This window comes from Mauremys mutica, chromosome 6 (genome assembly GCF_020497125.1).
Source record: "Mauremys mutica isolate MM-2020 ecotype Southern chromosome 6, ASM2049712v1, whole genome shotgun sequence".
NCBI lineage: Eukaryota > Metazoa > Chordata > Testudines > Geoemydidae > Mauremys > Mauremys mutica.
This window is the reverse complement of record NC_059077.1, coordinates 34,157,278-34,183,756: the sequence shown is the minus strand read 5'-3', so window position 1 is coordinate 34,183,756 and position 26,479 is coordinate 34,157,278. Positions and strand designations below refer to the sequence as shown.

General features: G+C 41.1%; 1 protein-coding gene across 1 annotated transcript; it reads left to right on the top strand.

Annotated features, from left to right (window-relative positions):
• Positions 1 to 26,479, top strand: MIER3 (MIER family member 3). The gene is made up of 13 exons (XM_045022195.1): positions 1 to 43; positions 907 to 931; positions 3,515 to 3,660; positions 7,088 to 7,222; positions 8,624 to 8,744; positions 9,607 to 9,692; positions 10,204 to 10,276; positions 12,788 to 12,939; positions 13,441 to 13,522; positions 19,189 to 19,283; positions 21,997 to 22,124; positions 22,284 to 22,429; positions 22,536 to 26,479. Exons 1-13 carry the CDS (start codon positions 35 to 37, stop codon positions 22,991 to 22,993), a joined length of 1,656 nt encoding a protein of 551 aa, XP_044878130.1. The 5' UTR covers positions 1 to 34; the 3' UTR covers positions 22,994 to 26,479.

Here is a 26,479-nt window from a genome sequence, read left to right as displayed (position 1 = left end):
CGCAGCGCTACTGCTCAGCCCGAGCGGTCCCAATATGGCGGAGGTGAGCGGGGAAAGCGGGCAGGGGCGCTGGGGTCCGGCCGGCTCGTTGCGGGGCCCCGCCGCGGGGAGGCCGCTCGCGCTGGTCCCGCCGGCCCGGTAACCTCCCTCCGGAGACGGGAGGCCGGCAGCGGGGCTCCGGGGGCGGCACAGGGGCTGGCGGAGCGGCCCGCACCGGGGCAGCGGGAGCCTGCGCGACTAGGCCGCGGCCGCTCGCTCTGCGGAGCGGAGCGGGGTGCCGGGTCCTAGCCCTGGGGCGGCGGACAGGCCCCGGGCACGGCCGGGGCGGGCTGGTTCCCTGGCCGGGGCCCCGGGGGGCGCGCAGAGGGGCCCCAGCGGCTAGCGAGGGGGGCAGGGGAATTGCCCGGTGGAAGGAGGAGGGAGACCCGGGCTGGGGTGCGCGGAGGAGGCGGCGGCCGGTCTGGCTCCCTCCGTCACTCCCTGCCCCTGTCACCTCCCGGCCGGGCCGGGAGTGCCGGGGCGGCTGGACGGGGCTCCGTCTCCGGGGCCTCTCAGGAGAGCGGGCCGGGGAGAGGGATGCGGCGGAGGAGAGAGTGAGCGAGAGACTGGGGCAGCGGGGATTGGGATGGAGGGGCAGGACGGAGGGGATGGGAGAAAAGCGCTGAGAAGGAGAAATGAGGCGTCTGCCCTAGGGGGATGGGGAGAGAGAGGAGATAGAGGGGAGGAGGAAGAAGAAAACTGGGGGGAAGGACAGAGAGACACCTTCACAGAGCGCGATGCGGGGAGACTGGGAACTTGAAACGATTAAGAAACCGACCTGTTATTGTAGCTGTAGGATTCCTTCTCTGACTTCTGTTTGCAGCGCATCCATCTAACATCTCTGCCTCTTTCTCCTTTATATTCCAGGCTTCCTTTGGAAGTTCGAGCCCAGGTTTGTCCTGTTTACTTCATTCTATGGTCCCAACAGCTGGGTAGCATTTGGTAGGGGCTGGGTTGCAGGGGCTTCTGTGAAAGACCCACCACAAACTTTTTCTACTTCTTTACAGAGTTTCCCCCTCCTTCACCTCAGTTAGTTCACTTCAAATGTTTTATTTCCATGTCTCCAGTTTGCTGCCTAATAACAGATGGAGTGTGCTGTAGAGCAGTTCTCTCACCAAATCCCTAAACTCAACTAATTGCCCAATAATTTATCCTTGTGTAACTTGATTTTTTAAAACAACTTTTGGAAGTCAACTTAGTAAAAATATGTAGACTTAAGGGAGTGACCACTTCACTGATATCCTTTAACTACAGGCTCCTAAAATTCTGATACTAGTTATTAACAAGTTTCAAACACTTTTCAGTTATTACTTACTCTTTCTTCTTAACCTTAATATTAAGTATTATTATTTATCCCCCATTTAAGGCCTCAATCCTGAACAAACGTATAAACATTTAACTTTACACATGCAGCTATTCCCACTGACTTTAATAGGACTGTTCATGTGTAAGATTAAGTTCATGCATAAGTGTTTTTAGGATTGGGACCTTATTTTGGTTTTGTTCCTGAACAATCGTCATTCTCCAGATGAGCTCAAATAGTAATTTATCTTTGATAACAAAAACTAGTCTTTACAATTTAATTGGCTGCATTTTAACTACATTTGTTAGACTTATTAATTTAAAATAAATGTTTACGTATCTGAATACAAATTCTTTGTCAGATTCATTATTGAATATTCCAAGTTAGTGAAGTAAATGGAATAGTTTTGTTTAAAGACTGTAAATGGAATACACTTTCCATTTTAGTTATACAAACAAATGTAAAACAACATAGTGCAGTAATTGTCAAGTGTAGTTTTCAGAATATATAATGTTCAGCATCTTATATTTGAAACTATTATTTAACAATTATGTATCTGGATACTTCTTTAGAAGCTGTGGGAGCAGTGTCTAAATAATGTAACTAAAAATTCAACATGTAAATGTAGTTATCATAATTAAAAGGATATTGTCAACTAGTTTTAGGCTCCGTAGATTTTGAGAGTTCTACAAGACCTAATACGAATTGTCAAGTTTTAATGGATGTGTTTTTTTTTTAAATATAAAAGGAACAACTTTTGGTTTGAAATGTTTCCCTGCAGTGTTATGAACTCAAACAATATTGTTCTAGTGAGAACTGTAAAATGAAATTGAGTGTTTGTTTTATTTCTGGATAATAAAAATAATGTTGAAAAAGAAAGTAATGTTTAAAACTAGAAAGTGAACAAGAAATTAAATGCTTTAAAAATCTTAAGTGTTAGCAATAAAGGGAAGGATCTTTTAAAAATTAGTATTATGAGACTTTGCCTTTGAACCCAGAAGTACGGTGTGTGTTTTTATGAAACCTAGGACCAATATGGATGTTTCAATGAAATTTAAAATCAAAACTGCATATGGAAATCAGTTCCTACCAAAAATATTTCTGGGCACTTTCTGCAATCTAAAAGTTACGACATAGTGCTAGTGCAAAAGAACCTGAAAGTGAAACTGAATGGAAAAGAAAGTGTAACTGGCTTTTCTGTCTATCCTAGCTGAAAGAATGCAATAAGTAAATAGAATGGTGAACAGTTAAATTTTTAAGTTCTTTCTTTCAGTAATCTGTGATGTTGAATGTAGTATTGGGGTGTAGAATACTTATTTTTTTAAAAATGTTCTAAATCTAATGGCTTCCTTTCTAATATTGTCATAAAAATGTATTTAAACTAGAAAATGCAAAGCAACAGAATTGTGTTTTTTTTTTTTTTAAAGTAGCAATTTCTGTTGGGCCAGATAGTTGCCACTTACATTATATTCCAAAGAAATTAATAAATGAATGTAGTCTATTTCTTGTTCTGTATCTTTCATGTGTCTTATTTGAGAATTAGAACTCCAGTGGAGTTTGTTCCTCCATTCTGAATAAACTACATAGAATGCAATTGAATTTTAATGAAACATCTCATTCATGGGACTAAATTCTTCTGATTAATCAACTTTCTTCTAATTGCAAAATAAGAATTGGGCACCTCTGTCAGAACAGCTTTGAAGCTAGGCTGGCTATTCTAACAGTGAAAAGATGTGGAGCCTGTCTTTGACAAGAGACTAGCATAAGTGACATTCTGCTTCCAGTTACAGCATCAAATCTAAGACCTTGTGTCAGAACTATATTTTACATTGTTATGCTCGTTTTGGGCATGTTTTTTAAGAATCTCTTGGTTCTTATCTTATACACAGTAAAATGTGTAGATATGACTGGAATTTCTGAAAATGACCTAATTTGATCACTTTCAACGCAATCTCTTTAGATCTCCAAGTGGCTCAAATTGCAGAGCACAAAACTGCACCTACAGTTTACAGGTACAAAAATGGAGGCCAAGTTAAAGCCACTTGAAAACTTGTATCTTACTCTATATCTAGAGAATATTGACCTTTTGTTTAAAAGAATGCACACAATCTTATTTTGATTATAGTATGGCTTTGTATGTTGGTAAAGTGATTCATATTGTTTTTCTTGTAGTTGGTTCTTTATCTTCTGAGGATCATGATTTTGACCCTACTGCTGAAATGTTGGTACATGACTATGATGATGAGAGAACTCTTGAAGAGGAGGAAATGATGGAGGAGGGCAAAAACTTCAACTCTGAAATTGAAGATTTAGAAAAGGTGGGGGGGCTTTTACCTTCTTTTCCTAATCATACAGCTACACTGTACTTACTTTAGTAAATACAAAGGACATTCTACCTTCTCTTTCATTTATCTTGTTTAAGTAAATTCCATTGAAACAATAGTAAATGCCTTTGCAGCCAATTTAAAATATTCAGATTTAGCTATTGGATACATGTTGGAAGTTATCACAGAACTCAGTTGATCAGTTCCAAAGATTTCAGAGCTATGCTAATTTAAAGTACTTCCCTTCAAATTAATATGACAATAGTACTTTTGCTTTGGAAGAGAAATTACTCGCCTATGGAACAAGTTTGTCTTGTGTTTATAGTATTTGATACCACTGTATCAGTTCTTGTTTTTATTAAGTGGGAAATATATTAAAATCATACACCACAAATAGTATTTAATGAGGACTAGCTTCACTTCAAATCAGAATATTGATAAAGCACAGTATAAACTATTTTTTCATGGCCTTGATTTCATTCTTCCCATCAATTGCTTTATTCCATAGCCTTGTTTAAGTATGATGGGCCAAATTAATGGTGGTTCTGAGGCAGAAAATGGGTGTAAGTGTGTTTAGCTTGCATCAATTTGCCATTCTGTAAATGTGCAAAATAACTTGGCCCCCTCCTGCTTTATTTTACACTCTTTTGTTAGTTGCTTTTCCTGTTACACCCTATATCTTCATCCTTGTCTTGTCACCCATTTTGCACATTCACTGAATGCCAAATTGATGATCGTTATACTGCTGTTTGCTGAGCTGCTTATAGCACCATTCACATAGCTGCAGAATTTGGTCCAGAGAGTTCCAGGGAGATGCACCTGGTAACACCACATCTGAAATTGGCTGTATATATTTAATAGTGTAAGTTTGTATTTGCTGTATGTGGGACAACACTGCACATTGGTAGGCTTCCATACCACCAATTCTACCCTTTAGAAATTACCAATTTTTGTTGTCGGTTTCATACATGCAGTTGTAAACCAGAAATAACATGGTTTTAAAAACTACACTTGGTAAACTGTTACTCCACAGAATTTCCAAAATAGCAGCAAATAGGTAGAGAGAGAGAATCAGTGCCAATAAATTAAAGGATATATTGTTTTAGGTCACAATTCTGCAAAGATTTAAGCATGTGCTTAACTGTACTCACTGTCAGAAGTCTTTGCTGGGGCCTTAAATGACTACAAGAAAAAAAATCACTTAATCAGAATGTGAGTTCAACAAGAATTTTAAACCAATATTTATAAATACAGTCGAACCCATTTATCTCGACCTCGGTTAACTTGCCAACCCTATTAAGTCGACGTTTTAGTAGTGGAACCGCCAAACTCCCTCTTTGTCTTACCGGTTTCTCATCGGTTATGTCGATTCTTTAATCTCGCCGAACCCTAATACCTGGAGCACAGAAGAGCTTTTGCCACTAACCGAGGTCGAGATAAATGGGTTCGACTGTAACTCCGGTGGCGGCCCTGCCCGGCTCCTGCCGCATCCCTCCCCGGCCACGCGACTCCTGCCCTAGCCCCGGCTCCCCAGCCCCGCGGTTCCCCGCGTACCCGCCCGCCCGGCCCCGCTTCGCCGCCCGCCCGTCCGCCCGGCCCCGCTTCGCTGGTCCCCGCTTCGCCGCCCGCCCGTCCGCCCGGCCCCGCTTCGCTGGTCCCCGCTTCGCCGCCTGCCCGCCCGGCCCCGCATACCCGGTCCCCGCCCACCCGCCCGGCCCCGCATACCCGGTCCCCGCTTTGCCGCCCGCCCGTCCGCCCGGCCCCGCATCGCCGGCCCCCCCGACCCGCGGCGCCCGTCCCCGCATCGCCGCCCGCCGCGCCCGCCCCCGCATACCCGGTCCCCGCCCGCCCGCTCGGCCCTGCATACCCGGTCCCTGTTTCGCCGCCCGCCCGTCCGTCCGGCCCCGCTTCGCCAGTCCCCGCTTCGCCGTCTGCCCGGCCCCGCTTCGCCGGTCCCCGCTTCGCCTGCCGCCCGCCCGCTCGGCCCCGCATACCCGGTCCCTATTTCGCCGCCCGCCCGTCAGTCCGGCCCCGCATTGCCGGTCCCCGCTTCGCCGTCCGCCCGGCCCCGCTTCGCCGGTCCCCGCTTCGCCTGCCGCCCGCCCGCCCGGCCCCGCATACCCAGTCCCCGCTTCGCCGCCCGCCCGGCCCCGCTTCGCTGGTCCCCGCTTCGCCGCCCGCCCGTCTGCCCGGCCCCGCTTCGCCGGTCCCCGCTTCGCCGGCCGCCCGGCCCCCGCTTACCCGGTCCCCGCTTCGCCTGCCGCCCGCCCGCCCGGCCCCGCTTACCCGGTCCCCGCTTCGCCTGCTGCCCGGCCCCGCTTACCCGGTCCCGCTTCGCCTGCCGCCCGGCCCGCTTACCGGGTCCCGCTTCTTTGGCTGCCTGGCTCCGGGTCCCCGTCCACGGCCGCCCGGCCCCGCTTCCCCGTCCCGCTTCGCCGGATCCAGCCACGTGCAGGCACCGCGGTAAGGGGGCAGGGAGGGGGTGTTGGAGAGAGGGCAGGGGAGTTCAGGGGTGGGGGGGTGGATAGGGGTTTATCTCGATCATCGGTTATCTGGACTATTTTTGGCAAACCCCTAGGCCGGCGACATAACAGGGTTCAACTGTACTCAAAAATATTTTCAAGTATCTCCATTGATATGAATCAGGCAACTGAATAATGCCTGGGAATTGCCACATTCTTAATTGCAATAGGAAATACAGCCTGATGACATGTAACAAGATGGGATTATCAAAAGCTGCTGGTATGCAGTTGCCCTTCCCCATTCTTCCTCAGCTTACCCTCTTTGTCAGTCTACTTATTTTCTCCTCCTCCTTACTTCCCCAAAACAAAAAAACTGGGAAGTCAATATAAAAAGTATTTTTTGGGGTGGGTAGAAGCACAAACTAACAATTGCTGTGAAAATCTGTTGCTGGCTTCTTTTTGTGTCTCTGGCTGCAGCTGTGATTATAACATCTTGCCACATTGTAAGTCTTCAAGTTGATAATATGGTTGCTTCCTGCTTCACTATTTCATATTTTTTTAATATATCTGTTATCATAAAGAAGCGTTAGTCAATCATACTTTACACTGGATCAAATGATTAGAAACTGTTTTTATATTCAGTTAGTATTTACTTCTAAGCCTTCCCTTGTATATATTCAGTAAATAATTTTCAGAGAAATTTGAAACAGATTTTGAATGTGCCTTAAATACATGATTGAGCCAAATTCAGCCATGTGTTTAAAAAAAAAATTGAAATGCGTATTCAACTTTTTTTCTAAAAAGGCAGTATTCTTCTTTTTGGAATTGGAGAGTTATAATCCTTTTAAATTCACTATTAAACTACTTCACAATTTATCTTTTCCCTTTATGCTTGTATAACAATATGTAGTATTTGACAATATTAAGATGTTAAATGTTTATAACTTTTCTTATATTAGGAAGGAAGCATGCCTTTAGAAGATTTACTGGCTTTCTATGGCTATGAGCCTACAATTCCAGTTATAGCAGGTTCCAGTGCAGATAGCTCCCCAAGTGAACTTGCGGATGAACTGCCAGATATGACTCTGGACAAAGTAAGTCAAAAACATTTTTCTCTCTATTTAAGTTTAAAACTAGGAACCTGTGTGATCTTTGTCTTTCTCTTGGTAATACAAAAGTTATTGACACTTATTAGTCTGAATGCAAAGAATCCACACTAGTCTTCTTAATGGACATTGAAAATCTGACTCTGATTTCACTTGTTTACAGTACATTTGTAAATGAGGCACAATTTCATTAAAGTTATTGATGCTTCACGAGTATAAAAGAAAGTAGAAGTTCTTGAGTCCTTTGTAATGTTAAAGACTTATAGTTTTATTTTGTTTAATATCACTTTTTAAAAAGTTAAATTTGGAACTTTCAGTAATGTGTGTGTGTGAAGCTGGGGACTAATGTTTATGGCTTTAAATATATATACAGTGTATCAAAATGTCTGTGGCAATACAGTTAATTTGAAAACTTGCTCCTGAATATTTTGGAGCATTCCCTTCAACTGGATATGAAAAGTATTAGATTTGTGGCAGGTGAGAGATAAACTTTCATATATGCAGAGACTGGCTGTATTATGCAACTAGTATTAAACCTGAAACGTCAGTGTTTTAAATTGTGACTCTTGGAGTTTTCCCAGTTGTCCTGAACTTTTAAACTGACTGCTGTGCACTTTAGAGTCCCATTAGGATGCACATTTCAGTGTTACCGTATGGTTACAAAAAACGAGGTCTGGATTGTTACCTGATGCATATCCACGTGCATTTCTTCCTCTCCAACTTCTCTGTGTGGAAGAGGGAGGCTCAGACGCATCTACAAACTCTGTAGAAGTTCCTGTTCACTGTTAAGGGAAGGAGACTGAGTGGGGCAGGACAACAGGATTCACATCATCCTTTGTGCAGTCCTGCAGAGAACCCTAAGAAAAAGAAATATGGGTCTGGGCTGTATTAATTCTTCCAGAGAGTTCTGGGGGACGACATAGTTAGTGATCAGTTCCTGGTAGTGCAGCTCCAATGGAGCTGTGATGCTAGGACTAGGGGAAACTCCAGATGGGCCAAGTTGATGCACAGCCACAGGGTCTCCAGAGATCCCTGGGTTGCTTCAGGTTTGGGGGCAATCCCCAGTGGGCTTTTTCATTGAGGGCAACTCTGTCCCAACCCCCTCTCCCAGCTCCCAGGGGTTTTAATGAGGTCAGGATGAAGAACCTCAGAGTCAACTCTGGAGTGAGTGGTAAAAAAAAACCACTTTCACACTGATTTTGATTTCTATACTTCAAAAATCTTAGAAATGTGATTCTGATTTTTTTGGGGAGTGTAGAAGAATAGAATAAATTTTGGTAAAAAGTTAGATAATGTATTTGCTAATAGAACCTCTAACTTGCTAGTTCCAAAGGCTCACCAACCTATACTTAGTACTATATCTTTGATTTTCTTTCTTTAATGATACAGGAGGAAATAGCTAAAGACCTCTTGTCAGGTGATGACGAAGAAACACAGTCTTCTGCTGATGACTTGACACCATCAGTTACTTCACATGAAGCAACAGACTTCTTTCCTCGACCATTAAGATGTAAGAAAACTAATGCTGTAGTAGTGCCGAAACATTCTACGCACTATATAGATATAGAGAAAGATTGTCTAGGTACAGAATTAGGGCCCAATCCTGTGAGGTGCTGACACCATTGATTTCACTGGAAGTTAAGGAACACTGGCACTTTGCAGTATGTTCTAAGGGCATCACTTTTTGTTGACATTACTGATGATTCAACTATAGAGTCTGATACTTTTCCATTGAGTTGTAATCACAGAAAAAATATGGAGGATTAATTTCTTGACAAATACCCAGTTATTAATTTCTTTTATTTGGAATGCCCTCTTGTCCTTGTTTACAGGAAAGGGTAAAGAGAAGCACACAATCAACTTTCTTTGAATCTACTATTCATTATTTTATATCTCTACCATATCTTCTCTCATACTTCTTTCCAAATTGATACATACTTGTTTAGCTCAATATTTTAAATGTCCCTGAAACAGTTGGATAACAGAATTTTAAATGGACAGTGTAGAGAACAATTACCTTTCAGATTACTTTGCTGTGGGGGTTAAACTGTACTAGTATCTTCCTGTTGCTATTCCCCAGACCTATACTTGCAGTGCCTTTTGAGACAAATTATCTTATTTCCTTTGACAGTCAGCTATCTATTTCTAACACACTCAATTGCAGATATAGCACCTTCTGCTGTTTAACTTTTATGCTGCAGTTCCACAGAAAAGCAAATTATTAAGAGCTATTGACCATTATCTTTAAGTGAAAGCAGATACTCTTGTTTAGTTGTTTTAAAGTAAAGCAAAACAGATGCAATCGTCATTCTATGTGCAAACTGCAAAATACTGCTAAGTAATACTTTTTTTTGGTTTTGATGCATATAAAGCAAACACTACGTATGATGGAGATAAGGAATCGGATGGTGAAGATGTTGAGGCAGACACTGGTAATTCATCTGAAGATTTGAGGAAGGTAACTAAAGTATTAATTACTTCCATATAATAAATCTCAGTGGAATTTTCTTAATTTGTTTTTATTTCAAATTCTTTTTTTATGTATCTAAGCCCTGGTCTACACTAAGGTCGGGGGTCGAACTAGGGTACGTGAATTCAGCTACGTGAATAACGTAGCTGAATTCGAACTACCCTAGTTCGACTTACTTACCCGTCCAGACGCCGCGGAAGCGAACTCCGCGGCTCCAAGGTCGACTCCGGCAACTCCTCCTGCCGTGGTGGAGTACCGGAGTTCGAACTAGCGCTTCCGGGGTTCGAACTATCGTGTCTAGATCAGACGCGATAGTTCGAACTCCGAACAGTCGAACTCACCGTGTCGACCCAGCAGGTAAGTGTAAACGTGGCCTAAGACAGTGCTTTAATCCTGGAATCAAAGGCATCTTGTATTGACATTTTTAATGCTCATATGTCTTTGAGTGTAAAGTTAAAGTGTGTGTGATTTTGTTTTTGTTTTTTGTTTTAAACCTTAGGAAATAATGGTTGGTTCACAGTATCAGGCTGAAATACCACCTTACCTGGGCAAGTACAGTGATGATGAAAAGGGTAAGTTCTTCAGTTTTACTTCTACTTGGTTAAATAAAAATATTAAACATTACTTAAAAATCATGAGGTTAAAAAATTGACATCAGAAGTTATAACAATACTAGCCAAGACAAAACAGACAAAGCAGTGCAACTAAATTATCTCCTTGTAATATTTAATCTCAATGAATAACTTTAGGTGTAAAATTCTCATAGAAAAGGAGAAATAAGAAAAATCAAATACTAAATCGGAAGGATAATAATACTAGACCAAATCATAAAATGGCTCCAGGAAGAGTTTGTTACTCACAGAAAATTCAAACTGCAATTGATCATGAGATCCATTATTCAGTGACCTTCAGAAAGAGCACCTTTGCTTCTCTTTTAGAGAGATCAGGCACTTCAGCCATAATCAAAGACTATTATTGTATTGCCTTTAGACTGGCATAGCTTTGTGGGATACAAAACTGCTGCAGAAAAACATTAACCAACAAACTCTCTGTTCTAAATAATTTCCTTTTATTGGCTGAGTAGTTTTTGGAAAGAGAAATCCTGTGATCATTCTCTAAATGTGCTTTACTTTATTCCATTTGTTGCATGAGTCTGTCTCTATCTAAATTGAGGTAAAAATTAGTTTCAGTTGGAAAAAATGGATTTATTCAGTTTAGATGAGATTTTTATCTGAATACCTTTCTGCCCCAACTTTCTGGATGGTAAACAGCTGTAGGATTCAGAAAAGGTAAGTATTAAAACTGAAACTTCCTCACTTCCAGATACATCAGGAAATCTTGGAACTGATTGTAGAGTGCATCAATAACTGGATGGTATTAATTTTTTTCTGTACACTTTCAGAATTCTTTTAATTACCTTTTTTACCTGTAAAATTCTATCAGAAAACAAATCTAATCGAACACAAGCCTGTGGGTGCTTTTGGTGGTGTTTCCGATTCCATTATGCCATTTGTCTGTAACTCTATTTTTATTCCTCTGTTTCCTTTCTGGAGTCACTTTTAACAATTTAAAGTTAAATACAATGATAGGGAAATACAGCCTTCTTAAAACAGTTGAATATAGTGCTAAGAAGTTTGGCTGTTAGAGGAAAAAATGACATCTCAAAAGTCTAAGGATAGGGTGTAGGAGAGAACAGCTGAGAGGTTTATACAGCCGTAATATTACAATAGTCTTGTTATGGGTTTTTTGTTTTTAATAAAACTCCTCACCTTTCCTAAGATTTCATTTTAGAAATTAAAAGTACATCCTTGGTAACAGTGACAAAAGCAGTGGTGATTCTGGTGGCGTGGGCTTTGTGTTCCCTGGGACAGCTCTAAATTCAGTCTTGTAATGTTACTGTTTGTGAAAGCATCTTCTATTCTTGGGCAGCAACAGTGTCTTACAAGGTGAAAATGATTGTTTTTTTAATTCCTCCTCATTGTAGGAGGTGCAGATCCTTTTGGCCTGTACCAGCCTTTGATTCCTTTGACTACCTTGGATCAGATAATCTATCTAATTTTGCATTGTCTGGAGACTGTATGACATGTTAAATGTAATGTCAAAAATGTCTGTTTGTAATATTAAATATTTTAATAGGCAAATTGGGATTTAAATTTGAATGTTTGCTGCTAACAATAATTAATGTTCAAGTCATGTCTCGTGTTTGATATACGTAGAAGATATTTATAAAAGCCACTTACTTGCATATTAGATTTTTTCCAATGTGATTTGACAAAAGATGTATAAATCCACAACCCAAACTCATTACAGAACATGTATGTCCCTTACGCTAGTAGTTGATGACTATTTGAGCCAGAAATCCCAATATTAGCATCAAGATCAGCACATCTAATAATATATAGCAACAAGTTTTTTTTGAAGACAGTGACTGCTTAGTCACCTGCTTTTTTCCAGCATGGAAAGTGTTTGAACTGACTGAGGAATAAATGTAGTGCTAGAATTCATATTTTTTACTGCTAATTTATTGGTTTATTCTTTTTTACTGTTTTCAAGGATTGTGTGCAACTCTAAGCAAAAAGAGATGTGACTATATTCACTAGTTTATAAAACACCCAAGTTTGTCATGTGTAAATATGCATAAATTTCTTAATTTGAATTCTCTAGTGGCAAGTAGATTTATTATTTTGATAGGTCCTTGTCCTTAGAATTCAGTCCCTTCCCTCCTTGTTCCAATATAGCCTGAATCTGTTCACCTTTGTGGCACAGTGCAAGTCTCTCTTCAGTGAGGTATATGGAAAAGGAGAGGTGGTGGTGTTTGTGCATGTGACAAGGTGCTGTCAATATGTTTGATTTGATTACCTCTAGCTACTTTCTTGTTTTCTATCTTTGGGGAAGCTGCTGATTTCTTATGTCATAGTTCTAAAACATTTGTGCCAAAAACTAAAGTATATAAATTCAGTGGGGCCATATAAATTTACATCTGCTGTTATTTGGTCTACAATATCAAAAACACCAGGATAGATGTGCATGCTCTTTCACTCACACAACCTTATTTGTATCTCAATGGATTTTCCTCTTAACAGTGTATGAAAATGAAGATCAGTTACTTTGGAGACCTGAGGTGGTTTCAGAGATTAAGGTTAAAGAATTCCTTTTTGAGACCTCGTTAAGAACTGGAAATGAAAAAAATATTGGAAGAATTCCTGAAGGAATACACACACGGGACAATGAACAAGTATGTTTTATATCCTATCCATTTTTGACACATTGCCTTTGAACTAGTGTGCATTCTCTTTATGCGTATGTGCAACAGGTAACAAAATAGTCAAACATTTCTTTTTCACAGGAAGTGCAAAGTAAGACTCCGATCCTGCCAGTACTTAATTAAGCACGTGAATAAGGATTGGCAGGATTGGGGCCTATAATATCAATGTTTGTGATACAGCATGTGTATATGATTATGTTCTTAACAAACAGTTCTCAGTATAACTCACATCCAGCTTTAGATATCCACTTATATTTTCTTGTGAAATCTTATTTTAAGAGGTATATTAAGTGGTATGTAACTTTTTGTTTAAATTGTTTATTTTATTTATGAAATTTTAATTTTATATGGTTAAAAATTAATTGACTGATATGCAATTTGATCACTGAAGCTAGACACAGTACCTTAAACTGCTTAGCTACAAACTTTAAATGACTTGTTTTAAACAAAAATATTTCCTTAATTTCATAGGCACTCTATGAACTACTCAAATGTAACCATAATATAAAAGAAGCAATTGAGAGGTATTGCTCAAATGGAAAGGCATCTCAAGGTAAGAGATTTCTGAAATAGGAGGGAATACTTTAAGACTCTCTTCAAAGTTATAATGTACAGAAATACTGAGACCAGGTTCTCAGCCCTAGGTCATTACCCTTTTCATCACCTGAATGGAACAAAGCGGATGTAACATGACTGTAGCTGGCCAGTTGGGAATTTCTACTGGAGGAGTTCACAGCTGGTGCAAAGCTGGCAGAGCCAGTTCCTACACCAACAGTTTCACTCTTCCCTACTCTGATGGGGGTAGGGAGGAAGTGGAGCACAGCAACACTTTGCTCCCCTCTGGCATTTCTCAGCAGGTTTATAGAACTGCTGAGATCAGAGCCAGCTATTGTAAGTTAGAGCAGACTACAGGCTGCTCTAACTCATTCCAAGGCTGCTTGAGAATCAAGAATCCATACCTGGCTCTGATGTGGCCCCACCCTTTCCTGTACTGAACCTTGACTGTATTTCATCAGCACAGGATAGCTCTACTATGTAGTAGGATAGGTTGGTTTGTGTTTTCCACCTCTTGTCCCTAGCCTTTGTTTTTCTTAAGTTAGTAAAGCTGATCCATACAGATAACAGAGGGGTCGGTCTTTCACTCCTTGTAGTTCCCTTTCACCCTATGCACAGATGAAAGCAAAGACAAACTTGGGGCTTGGTACTGCAGAAACATCTTCTGTATAGTGCTAATCTCGTTCAACTGCCATAGACTTAAAAAGAAGTTGAAAGCACTCATTATCATGCAGGATTGAGCCCTAAAGCAGGCTGTGGAAATGCAGAAAAATGAAGTTAAAGTGATTTGTTTTTAAAAAGACCCATTATAAGCAGTCCTGCTTCCTTAAAGTTTCAGATGAGGATGTTTTTGCCATTCCACAGACCAAACTTCAGGAGGTAGTCCCTGAAGTCAGCTAAGGCTTTTGGACGGTTTCAAAATACCGTTCTGATGACCCTAGCAAATATGGTATCCTTGCCAGATTACATATTACAGCTCTAGTGCCCAATCTTGTAACGTGCCACGTTTGTAGTCTCACTAATTTTATTTGCCTTTACTATGTATTGTGCACTATATCATTTGAAATGAACAATTATTCCATCATTTATTTCAGTGAGACTTATTCGATAAAAAGTCTAATGTGACAAATATGTAAAGAGTGTGGTAAGGATAAAATGGTTGTTACATCATGTGATAAAAGTATTCTGTGCATTACAGGCATTTTCATTGTAGTGTTCACTACATATTGTTTCTGCATAAACTCCTATTAAATGGAATGCTTGCAGCCTAGATTTCAGTGAGGCTTTGCAAAGTAAGACTAAAACCCAATAATGTGAAAAGATGCTGCATGGTAAGAAAGTTACACTTGTGGCAGCAGTTTGCGATCAGAGGAAAGTGTTCAGTCCATGGAACCAGGTGGATTTGATTTAAATGAATTTGATTTAAATCACTAGTCAGGAAGACTCGATTTAATCATGGATTTCTACATAAAAGTGCATTCTTGTTGGTTGTTATAATCTTAATACATATTCTTCACAACTCAGATAGATGTAGGTTTCATTTTTAGGAGGTACACACTATACATTTTTAAAGTGATGTTCCTTTCATCATTTTCAACACAGCTTCCTCCTGAGAAGGAATACTTCTCATGATGTTGTTTCATTCGGGCAACCAGGCCTTGCATTTCTTTGTTGCACTGTTTGCATTTTGCACGCATGCCTGTCTTACCCACAGGTAGAGGAACTTCATTAAAATATTCCCACACTGAGTCTCTTTTACGGCCTGCTGCCATTATAGGTTTTTCCTTCTAGTGAGAGAATGGTATGGTAGATCTCAAATCCATGAAGGCTACACTTAGAAAGACCTCAAGACTTCTGGAATATGTTGCTCAAACAGTTTCACTTTTGTTTCTACTGCCTGTCCCTTCCTTCTCACATTTATCTCCAGACTTCTTCTCCTTGTCCAGATCTATTCTGCCCCCAACAACCTTCTATCCACTGAACTTTTTGAAACTTTGCACTTTTAGAGAGAGGTAAGGGATTGACTCTGTACACAAATTTGCAGAGGGACAATAGGGTTGGGGTCTGTTATTTCTCACCTCTATGTATCATATTATTTAAGTATTTAAAGACATTTTTGCTGTTAACAAGCATGTTATCTCTGGAGACACAAATCCACAGTTTGAGAACTGCAAAACTAAGCATCTCTGATGGTATCTTCTAGACCAGGGGTGGGCAAACTTTTTGGCCTGAGGGCTGCATTGGGTTTCCAAAATCGTAAGGAGGCCCGGTTAGTGGAGGCTGTGCCTCTCCAAACAGCCAGGCGTGGCCCTATCCAACCTCTCCTGCGTCTTGCCCCCTGATAGCCCCCCAGACCCCTGCACCATCCAACCACCCCTTCTTCCTGACAACCCCTGGAACCCCTGCCCCTGACTGCCCCCTGCTGCCCCATCCAACTTCCTTCCCCCCGCCCCCCCCCCCCCCCGGAACCCCCTACCTCCATTCAACCCCCTGTTCCTCCCTGACCCCCTATCCAAACCCCTGCCTACCACCCCGAACGCCCCTGCTCTCTAGCCAACCTCTTTCCCCCCTTCCCCCCGCTCCCTGCCCCCTTACCACGTTGCCTGGAGCATCAGTGGGTGGCCGCGCTACAGCTGCGCAGCCCAGAGCACCAGGACATCCCGCCATGCTGCCCGGTTGGAGCCAGCCATGCCTCCGCGCAGCACAGAGCACCGGGTCAGGCCGGGCTCTGCAGCTGGGCTGCCCCAGGAGCTCACAGCCCTGCTGCCCAGAGCATTGCACCAGCAGTGGAGTGAGCTGAGGCTGTGTATTTAGGTTAATCTATACAGAAGCCCCTGGAACCCCATAAGATTGGGGTCCCTACCTAATCCATGAACTATTGGAACTCATTTACAAAACTTTTCTTAAACACAGGGCCGCCCGGGGGGGGGCAAGAGGGGCAATTTGCCCTGGGCCCAGCAGGGGCCCTGGAGTGGGGCCCCACGAGAGTTTTCAGGGGCCCTGGAGTGGGGTCCTTCACTCGCTCCGGGGGCCCCGGAAAACTCTCACGGGGCCCAGGCCCCCGGAGCTTCTTCGCTCCCGGTCTTCGCTGGCCGGGGGTCCTTCCTCTCTGGGACAGAAGCACCCCCCCGCTGCCGAATTACCGCCGAAGCGGGACCCGCCGCCGGAGTGCAGCCGGGTCTTCGGTGGTAATTCAGCGGCGGGGGGCCCTTCCGTTCCGGGACCCGCCGCCGAAGTGCCCCGAAGACTCGCGGCGGGGGCCCCCCCCGCCGCCGAATTACCGCCGAAGACCAGGCTGCACTTCGGCGGCAGGTCCCGCTTCGGCGGTAATTCGGCGGCGGGGGGGCCCCGCCGCGGGTCTTCGGGGCACTTCAGCGGCGGGTCCCGGAATGGAAGGGGCCCCCCGCCGCCGAAGACCTCAGGCCCCCGGAATTCTCTGGGCGGCCCTGCTTAAACATTACATGATTATATTGTCTCATACTCTAGAATTCAAATTTATAATCCCTATTCCATGATGAGATCTTTCAGCTATAATGTATTTTAATTAAAACTACCTTTTAGATAGGTTTTTTTCCACAAAAAGAATTTTATCAAACAAATCCGATTTTAAATTTAAAAAATCAGATTTTTTTTTTAAATCATTGATTTTTTTTATCCACCCTGAATGAAACTCTCCCAGGGTCCTATAATAGGAATTTCAACCTATTGTATTGGGCTTGCTGGCAGGTTAAAGTTTCAGTGGCAGGTGGCAGTCAGGACATTCTCAGTGGAATGCCTGCACCTCTGGAATCTACTCCCTGCATTGTTCTGCCAGAATTCTGTTTTGCTGAGCTGCCGGACACTGTGTAAGAGTTCATTGATTGGTCAACGTTTTGAATAACTTATGAATTCACTTAATAGGGAATTCTTGTTTTGGCAAAGAGATCATTTGTGTTGCCTGTAAGCTGAAAGGCTCTTGTTTTACTGTGTAACTGAATGATACAAAAAGGACATTAAAAACAATAAGCAGTAATTACTACTATAACTGAGACTACCTCATAATAAAGGTACAGATATGTGTTTTCCCTGGTACTATCTTGTTCCTTGATGAGGTAAATACATATCTCCTCTTTCAGTATACTTTAATGTGAAACAAAATTAAAACAAATTATGCCATAACAGAGAATGTCTGCTATTCTGTAGTGATTTGAATTGTGGGAGAATGGCGGTGAGAACCCAGGAATGTGATGATGGACACGGGTGTGCATTACCAAATCAGTTTTCTTTTAAACGATAGCAAACTATGTACTAAATACTAAGTAACAATAATATCAAACTTTGAAAAAGCAAGGATAGTGGAGGCTAAAATGATCCATATATAGAGTTTGAGCCACATGATCTTAAACTGTGTATTATAGTACTAGGTTGAGGCGCACAATAGAGAGAGATCTGAAACCCCATGGAAAACAGGTTTTTCCTTTGATCTGCGTGCGTGTGTTGAAAATGAACATTAACTTGCATTGTTACCAATTTGTAAAAAGAATTACATAATTAAATATTTGGAAAAGCAGTTTCTCCTTTGCCTATTTTCCAAGGTCTGTTGTTCTTTGTACCCCTGCAAGAGTAGACACCTTTGGAACCCGTGCAGAAAAATATTCTGCTTCACATGTTGGTGATGTTTTCAAACCTTGGCATGAGGTGGCAGTGGCCTCCCTTATAACTTCTCGCTCAGTAGTTCAGGTACTCAGGTGGGATATGGGAAACGCAGATTCAGTTCCCCACCAAACCCTGCACGTCATGTGGAGAATGTATTTGAACTTGGATAAGCCACCTCTCAGGGGCATGCGCTAATCACTGAACTATGGACTTTCTCTGGTCTGATGTCTATTTAATTATTTATACATAATGGGACAGATTCAGAGAGACCCATACCTGAATATCCCACAGTCCAGCAGTTAGGGCAGTCACACCTAAGAGGTGGAAAATCCAAGTGGAGGAAACATTAAGCAGAGGGGTAATTGAACCTGTGTGTCCACATCTGAGGTGAGTGCCCTAACCACTGGGCTAAAGGTTATAAGGCTGGCCACCTCCATCCCCCCAGCAATTTTATCTGGGTTTGGGCATGCTCTGAAAATGCCTACTGGATTGGGCCTTGCAGGTGAGAAGATCCTCCTTGGGTTTAGGTGTGAGATAAATGCTTAGACTGAGGCAGCTGTGTACGTGCTCTCTGGCAGAAACTTGGCACCTAAGGATTTTAGGTGCCTCCAGGGTCAGGCAGCAGCTAAGCAAGAGTTTTGGGAATCTTGGTGGTGCCTAAATGATGGATTTAGGTACTTAAAGGAGCAGTTAGGTGACCAAGCCCTTTTGTGCCCCTGGCCCTGGATGACTACAAATAAAAAAATAATAATAATAATAAATGAAACTCTCTAACAATCCTTTATCATTCAGTGAGCAGAGTAGCGCATCCAGAGTTGATGATTAGCAGATTCAGTCAGTTTTCTAACCAAGAGTATAATTAGAGGCTTCAGTGTATTAAGAATAAGACAAATTCTAAAGAATTTAGCAGTTTATCTTCAAAGTGCATTTGGATTTTCCTGAATGTTATCAGTACAAATGTTTGTTACTCAGTATCTGATGGGAAATTATCTGAAAATAAGTGCTGTTCTTATTTTGGGAATAATCTAGAAGAGATGACAGCTTGGACAGAAGAAGAATGCAGAAACTTTGAACATGCACTTCTGATTTACGGGAAAGATTTTCATCTCATACAGAAAAATAAGGTAAGTTTTATTAACTTAAATTGGATGGAGAGAATGGTAGTTTAGTCACTTAAAATCTATAAAAGCAATTAATTTAGCAGAAGCAGGGCCTATAGTGAAATATGAGGCAATGTATTATAGCTCATTTGTCATTTGCATGCTAACTTTACCACAAATGTCATTCAACAGTCAACATTTTCAAGATTAGTCAACTTATTAGTCCCTGAAATAGTGTTACATTCACATTGCATTCATTTATGCATTTATAATATAATTTTGTTGTGTTATACTCTATGCTGCTCTGGCTTTGCACTGCCCTGGATTCATTCTCTGAGTCTAGACCAGGCAAAATAATAATACCTTAATTAGCCTAGCCATCTCATAGCCACCAGGGGCTTGGAGTTCTGCAGCCACACAGGACTCAGCCACTAAGATGCTAGCAGGAAAGTGGAATTCTGTGCAGTTGTCATTCAGCAGTAATTCTTTTGGCTAAGGAGTGGCGATGTGGACTGACTCAGCAAGGAGACCCATCTACTCCTCAAATGGAAGGATGGATGCTTCTGTAGGGAGATGGAGAGGAAGGAATAATACATGGAATAAGAGCGTAGCTAGACTTAAGGCCTGGTCTACATTACAATTTTAGGTCGAATTTAGCAGCGTTACCTCGATTTAAGCCTGGACCTGTCCACATGACGAAGCCCTTTTTTTCGACTTAAAGGGCTCTTTAAATCGATTTCTTTACTCCACCTCTGATGAGGGGATTAGCACTGAAATCGGCCTTGCCAGGTCGAATTTGGGGTAGTGTGGACGCAATTTGACGGTATTGGCCTCCAGGAGCTATCCCAGAGCTCTCCATTCTGACTGCTCTGGACAGCACTCTCAACTCAGATGCACTGGCCAGATAAGACAGGAAGAGGCCCACGAACTTTTGAATTTCATTTCCTGTTTGGCCAGCGTGGCGAACTGATCAGCACAGGTGACCATGCAGAGCTCATCAGCGTGATGTGCACGTTGCCCAGACCGTACTTTGTGAAAAGTCTATGTCCTTGTCTATGTCCTCATCACTCTCGTCACCATGCTGCCGTCACCTCCTCACCTGGTTTTGCTTTTGCAGCTTCTGGTTCTGCGCTGAAAAAAGGCGTGAAACAATTGTCTGCCATTGCCCTACAGGGAATTAAAATCAACAAAAGGGGTGGCTTTGCATCAAGGAAATGGCCCCCTCAGTGATTTAACTCAAAACTCTGTGTTTAGCAGGCCGTTGATTTCACAAAACAAATCGGGTCAATTTCTTGTTTTGATCCACTTCATCTATCTTTTACATCTTAGGCTGGCAGCAGACGGTGCAGTACGACTGCTAGCCATAGTCATCTCCTGGGTGCTTGGCAGAAGATGCTGCATTATGATTGCTAGCCAGCATCATCTCCTGGCTGCTCGCCAGAAGACGGTGCAGTACAACTGCTATCCATTGTCATCTCCTGGGTGCTTGGCAGAAAATGGGAATGACCTGGCTGAGTCACTCAAATTCTGAGTCACCATGTCTGCCCAGGTGCCCCTGACTGACCTCACCAAGGTCGACTAAAAGAGCATCCAGGAGTACCACAACGATGGCTACCAATCGTAATGCACCGTCTGCTGCCAAAAGGCAATGAGCTGCTGCTGTGTAGCAGTGCAGTCCCACGTCTGCCAGCACCCAGGAGACGTACGGTGACGGTGAGCTGAGCGGGCTCCATGCTTGCCGTGGTACGTCTGCTCAAGTAACCCAGGAAAAAAGGCGCGAAACCATAGTCTTCCATTGCTTTCACGGAGGGAGGGAGGCCTGACGACATGTAGCCGAACCACCCGCGACACTGTTTTTGCCCCATCAGGCATTGGGATCTCAACCCAGAATTCCAATGGGCAGCAGAGACTGCGGGAACTGTGGGATAGCTATCCACAGTTCAATGCTCCAGAAGTCGACGCTAGCCCCAGTACCGTGGACACAGTCCGCCAACTTAATGCACTTAGAGCATTTTGTGTGGGGACACTCACAATTGACTGTGTAAAAATGATTTCTAAAAAACCGACGTCTATAAATTTGACGTAATTTCGTAGTGTAGACATACCCTCAGAAACTGACCCGTCTTTGTATAAGGGGAAACAAGTGTATTTGAAGCCTCAAATTGCACAGTGCATGTAGATTCATGGATAATAGGGATAAAATGGATCTTTTGGATCTTCTAGATCATCTCTTAGGACTACTTCCATTTTAACAGTCTAGTTTTGCACACACCTGTCGTTGGAGCCTGGGCAGTCTCTGCTGACTAACCTTACAAAAAGGAGAGTTTCCATAATACCTTCCTTATTTTCCCTTTTAGCTTATTACTCTTCATACTGCTCTTAGCTTTCCCCTCCTTTTTTCTTAACTTAACAATTTATGAAGAGTCAAAATATGCAGTTATGAACTGAGATCGAGACATTAATTTTTGTCCTGGATACTCTGTCTCAATGTAAAACTTAATTTTTTAAAGATTGGATTTTCTATAGCTGAGCACATTAAGTTGCTTTATCGAGTGGATATAAAAAGTACATTTTCCAACTTTGTATTGTTAGAAGAATCACATTTTTTATTAAGAAACTTGCTCTTGCTGTGGGAATGATATAACTAAAGAGAATGTGGAAGATGGAGAGTACTACAAACCTGCCCCCCACCCTTTTTTTTTTAAACAAGCATGTTAATTCTTCTGCCCCATTTTAGGTGAGAACTAGAACAGTTGCTGAATGTGTAGCATTCTACTACATGTGGAAGAAATCAGAACGTTATGATTATTTCGCTCAGCAAACAAGGTTTGGAAAGAAGAGGTACAACCATCATCCAGGGGTCACGTAAGTACAGTGCTTGGAATATATCCTTTCTGCTGTCAGTTCTGCATCTAGAGTGTTTTCCAACTTTTATCAGGGTGGTGAAATGCTGCAGTGATGTTGGATTAAAGAAATCCATCTTCTAGTCACACACCTGTTTCTAATATAAGGATGTCTTTCTAGGGACTATATGGATCGGTTGGTAGATGAAGCAGAAGCCCTTGGTGGAGCAGTACATTCTTCAGCCTTAACTTCTAATAGCAGAACAGAGCCCATTCCTGATCAACAGCTCAGCATTCTGAACTCTATCACTGCCAATGACTTGACAGGTAAATCAAGAAGAATCAATATTGATGTTTAAAAGACTGTTTTCTGTTGTAACTGTATCTCAGAAAAGTCTATTTTTATTTAAATTGTGTGTTCATATTTTTTCAGCATTGACCAATAGTGTAGCTACAGTCTGCCACTCTACAGATGTGAACTGCTTGGAAGATGCCTTTTCTCCTCTGGACAGCTTACCCCGAGCACCAGTTAATCATGTGCCTGTTGTAACAGAAGAGTTGCTTACCTTGCCTAATAATGGTGAAAGTGATTGTTTTAATTTATTTGAGACTGGATTTTATCACTCGGAGTTAAACCCAATGAACATGTGCAGTGAAGAGTCAGAGAGACCTGCCAAGAGATTAAAAATGGGGATTGCAGTCCCTGAATCCTTTATGAATGATGTTTCTGTAAATAACTTGGGTGTGGACTTTGAGAACCACACACATCATATTACCAGTGCCAAAATGGCTGTCTCAGTGGCTGACTTTAGCAGTCTATCTGCAAATGAGACAAATGGTTTCATCAGTGCCCACACTCTACACCAACATACTGCCCTTCACTCAGAATGATTCCAGTGGTCAACTACAAAAACAGTGGGTACTTAATGCAGCAGCAAACTTGATGGGAACTGTCAGGTTTGCTTAGTCTTTCACTGGAAGTTTGAACTTTATGACATCAGTGATGTCTTTGTATGTATAGAACTATATCTTGATTTATCAAGAATAATTTCATTTTTCAATCCATACGTGTGGAAATGTCATATGATGTTCGGCAGAGTTTGGGATTAAGAGAACTCTGGTGCAGCTTTAAACTCTGCTTCAATTTTTTTTAAAGCCTGTAGACAGAGGTCACCATCTCAAAACCAGCACAGAAGTTGTGAACTGATTGAAGTGGCTTTTTAGTCCAAGTTACTTTTGCCGTAACAAATGCAGTGGAATAACAATGTTTACAGGTACAGATCCTGATTCCTGCTCAATGTAGCATTTTTTTTTTTTTTATAAAGGCAGGGATGGGTTTCTTTAATTTAAACTGCACAAACAAGGATGTTTTTTAATGGAACCTTCTCTCATGTGATACTAAACTAGGGCACTTCAGTTTACAAAACAGTGAGTTCATCTTGGTGAAAGCTAGCACAAGGGACTGTACGAGCAAAGTGTGAAGACATACACTTAGATGCTGTTGCAAAATTATAGGCCATGGCTACCTTACACAGAAGTAATTATACTGCCAGAAGGTTTCTGTGTACTTAAACTTATTGGCTAAACAAATGCATTTTAGAATATTGTATTCTGATGGGGTTTTGTCCACAACTTTTAAGAGTGTAACGTAATAAATAACACCAGTTATTTGTATCAACTTTTTCTGAGGCAGCTGACGTATAAAGCCACAGTCTGCATGGTTTAAGTTTGACCACTAAATGGTTTATATTTGGGACACACATTAAATTGTTTGGAGCACTGCAGTTCATTTGAGGGACTATCTAGATTTTTATATAGTGCAGTACAACCTTGAAGTATACATTTGAAAACTTCCTTTAGCATGGATTGTGTTTTTCTTTTGGCAAGTCATTGTCTCAAAATGGCATTTCAATACTTTTCTCAAATGGGGATGGACAGAAGTACAAATGCATCTCATACTCAAAATAACTGTTTATTCCAATCAATTTTTTGGTGAATATTCAGATGAAATTTTGGGTGACCATAAATGATTCCATTTAATACCCTTTTATTTCAGTTGTATTACAGATTCTGACAAAACATAGTATTGGTATGTGATATGCTTCCAGAGCATACAACTTTCAGGTTTGTGGGTTTTTTTTTCCTTTTTTGTTTACAAGATTCTGAAGTTTAGCCCAGTACAATTGAATTGCAGTAGACTTTCCCACACACACTCAGACTTTTCTTTGCACTGTCTGTAATGCAGATTTAATTGCCACTAATTTGCTTGCATTTTTTTAAATGCTTAAGTTTGATTGCATTGGTAGTATTTGTAGTAATTGCTTCAAGGTTATGCTGAGTAATTTAGTAGTAGAGACTTTGGGTAGTATTTGAAAGGGACGAGGGTATTTATTATATATACTGTGAACTGCATTGACATCCTGAGTTTTTTGGATGTAGCGTACTCCCGAGTTTTCTTTACAGCATTGTAATGAAGATTGCTTTGAACTGTTTACGCAATAGCACATTTACCATAAAAATTAGTTTAGCACAGTGGACAAAAGTAGTTAGCGATAATTTGTTATCAATTCTTTAACTTAAACATCTGAAATATGTAATTCTAGTAAGTACACAGTAAATAACGGGTAGCCTTGGCTACAAATGTCAGAGTACAACACAGGGCCAAGTTGTCAGCTTCTTGTTGCTGTGTTTTGTGCTGAACTTTGTACCTTGTTTCTTTTGTTTATGAATCAACACATTTTATGTAATTTTGTAAAATACTGGCCATATTTTTTCATTGTTATACATTCAAGTTTAACTATGGGTTTACAGTGGCTGGTCTGTATAAAAATCATTACACAAAGATGACTGAATGCTTATACCAGTTGCACTTAAATGAACATGCCCATTCTCATTAGCTGATGCAGTAATATATTCAGTTTATCTATGCATTGCTGGGATCTTAATATAGACAGAGATTTGTCTAAAGTTTGGATTGTCGGCAAGTTGAATGGACACTTTAGTTATTTAATAAAGACTTTTGACCAAAATTCAGAAAATGATATGAGAGAAAAATGATTTCCGGCTAGTCTAATAGATTTTTAAATTCTAATCTTATTTAGCCTCGTGGCTAGCTAGCTGGTAACGTTTACTTTTAATTCCTTGTTAAAATGAGGCAATAATTTGCAAGATTTGTAAATATGTACATTCTGCATATCTTTTTAGATATCTATTTCAATATTTTCTGACTACTTGTGTATAGTAACATTTTTGTGCATGCTTGATGTGACATTCATAAATTTGTACCACTATGACTTTATCCTTGTAAAATAGCTATTTATTGAATTTTTCTTTTAAAAGCTGGACTTACCTATTTTTCTCTCAGTTTAAACATTTAAATGGAGAACTTGTTACTGTTTATTAAAAGAATTGCGTTTTGAGGGTCAGCATGAAGATAACTGAATTGCAACCATATGAAGAAATTCTATTGCCTTGATTCTTGGATGGTGAAGCACAATTCTTGTAACAAACTGTGACGAATTCTTTGTTCTTTGCCACGTTTTTTTTTTTTCTTCACATGAACAAACCAAAAATCCATAATGGGCAATTGCAGTGTTGGTAGATGTATCTTTTATGTACAGGGAATCTGAAGAGGATAGCTGATTCATTTAGAAGTGTAACTGGTGCTGTGATTATAGCAATACTTTTACTTTTGTTAGTCATGTCATCTTCTGCTAGATTTTTAAATGTTTAGTTTTCCTCTTGTCATGGTCAAACTGCTGAATTTACTTGAAGGATGTACATTACTGTTTGCAGAATACTAAATTGTGTACAATTAGGTCAATGAATTGTGCAATTGTTTCCTGTTTTTAATTTTTAAAACTGAGGGTCAAAAATGTGTGAAAACTTCAGATCCAGTAGAACATAGTAATACTACAGAATTTAACCAAAGTCTCTAGTGAATATTTCAACTTTGAATGTAAACTAACGGATAAACTGACCAACAGGGACACTATTTGCCCAGAGTTACAAGCACATTATCTACAAAGGGGAAACTAAATACAGTAATTTATAAAATGACAAGGTTACTATTTTTTTAATGTTTTTCACTTAAGGAAATTACCAATTATTGTTTAAAATAATATAGGTCTGATTATGGCCCTCTTACACCATCGGTGATTCCAGCCTTTCCCAGTTTGAAATAAGCACCCTGTGTATAATGACCTAAACCAGTGACAATCGGAACAAGTTTTAGTATCAGATGTTCAAGAGGAAGTCGCTATTGTTGCATTGGTTTTAATATTTGTACATAAACACTGATTTTTTTGAGCATTATTTTGTATTTGTTGTACTTTAATACCTGGTGTACAGTTCCAGAAATAAATGTCTGGAAACTTT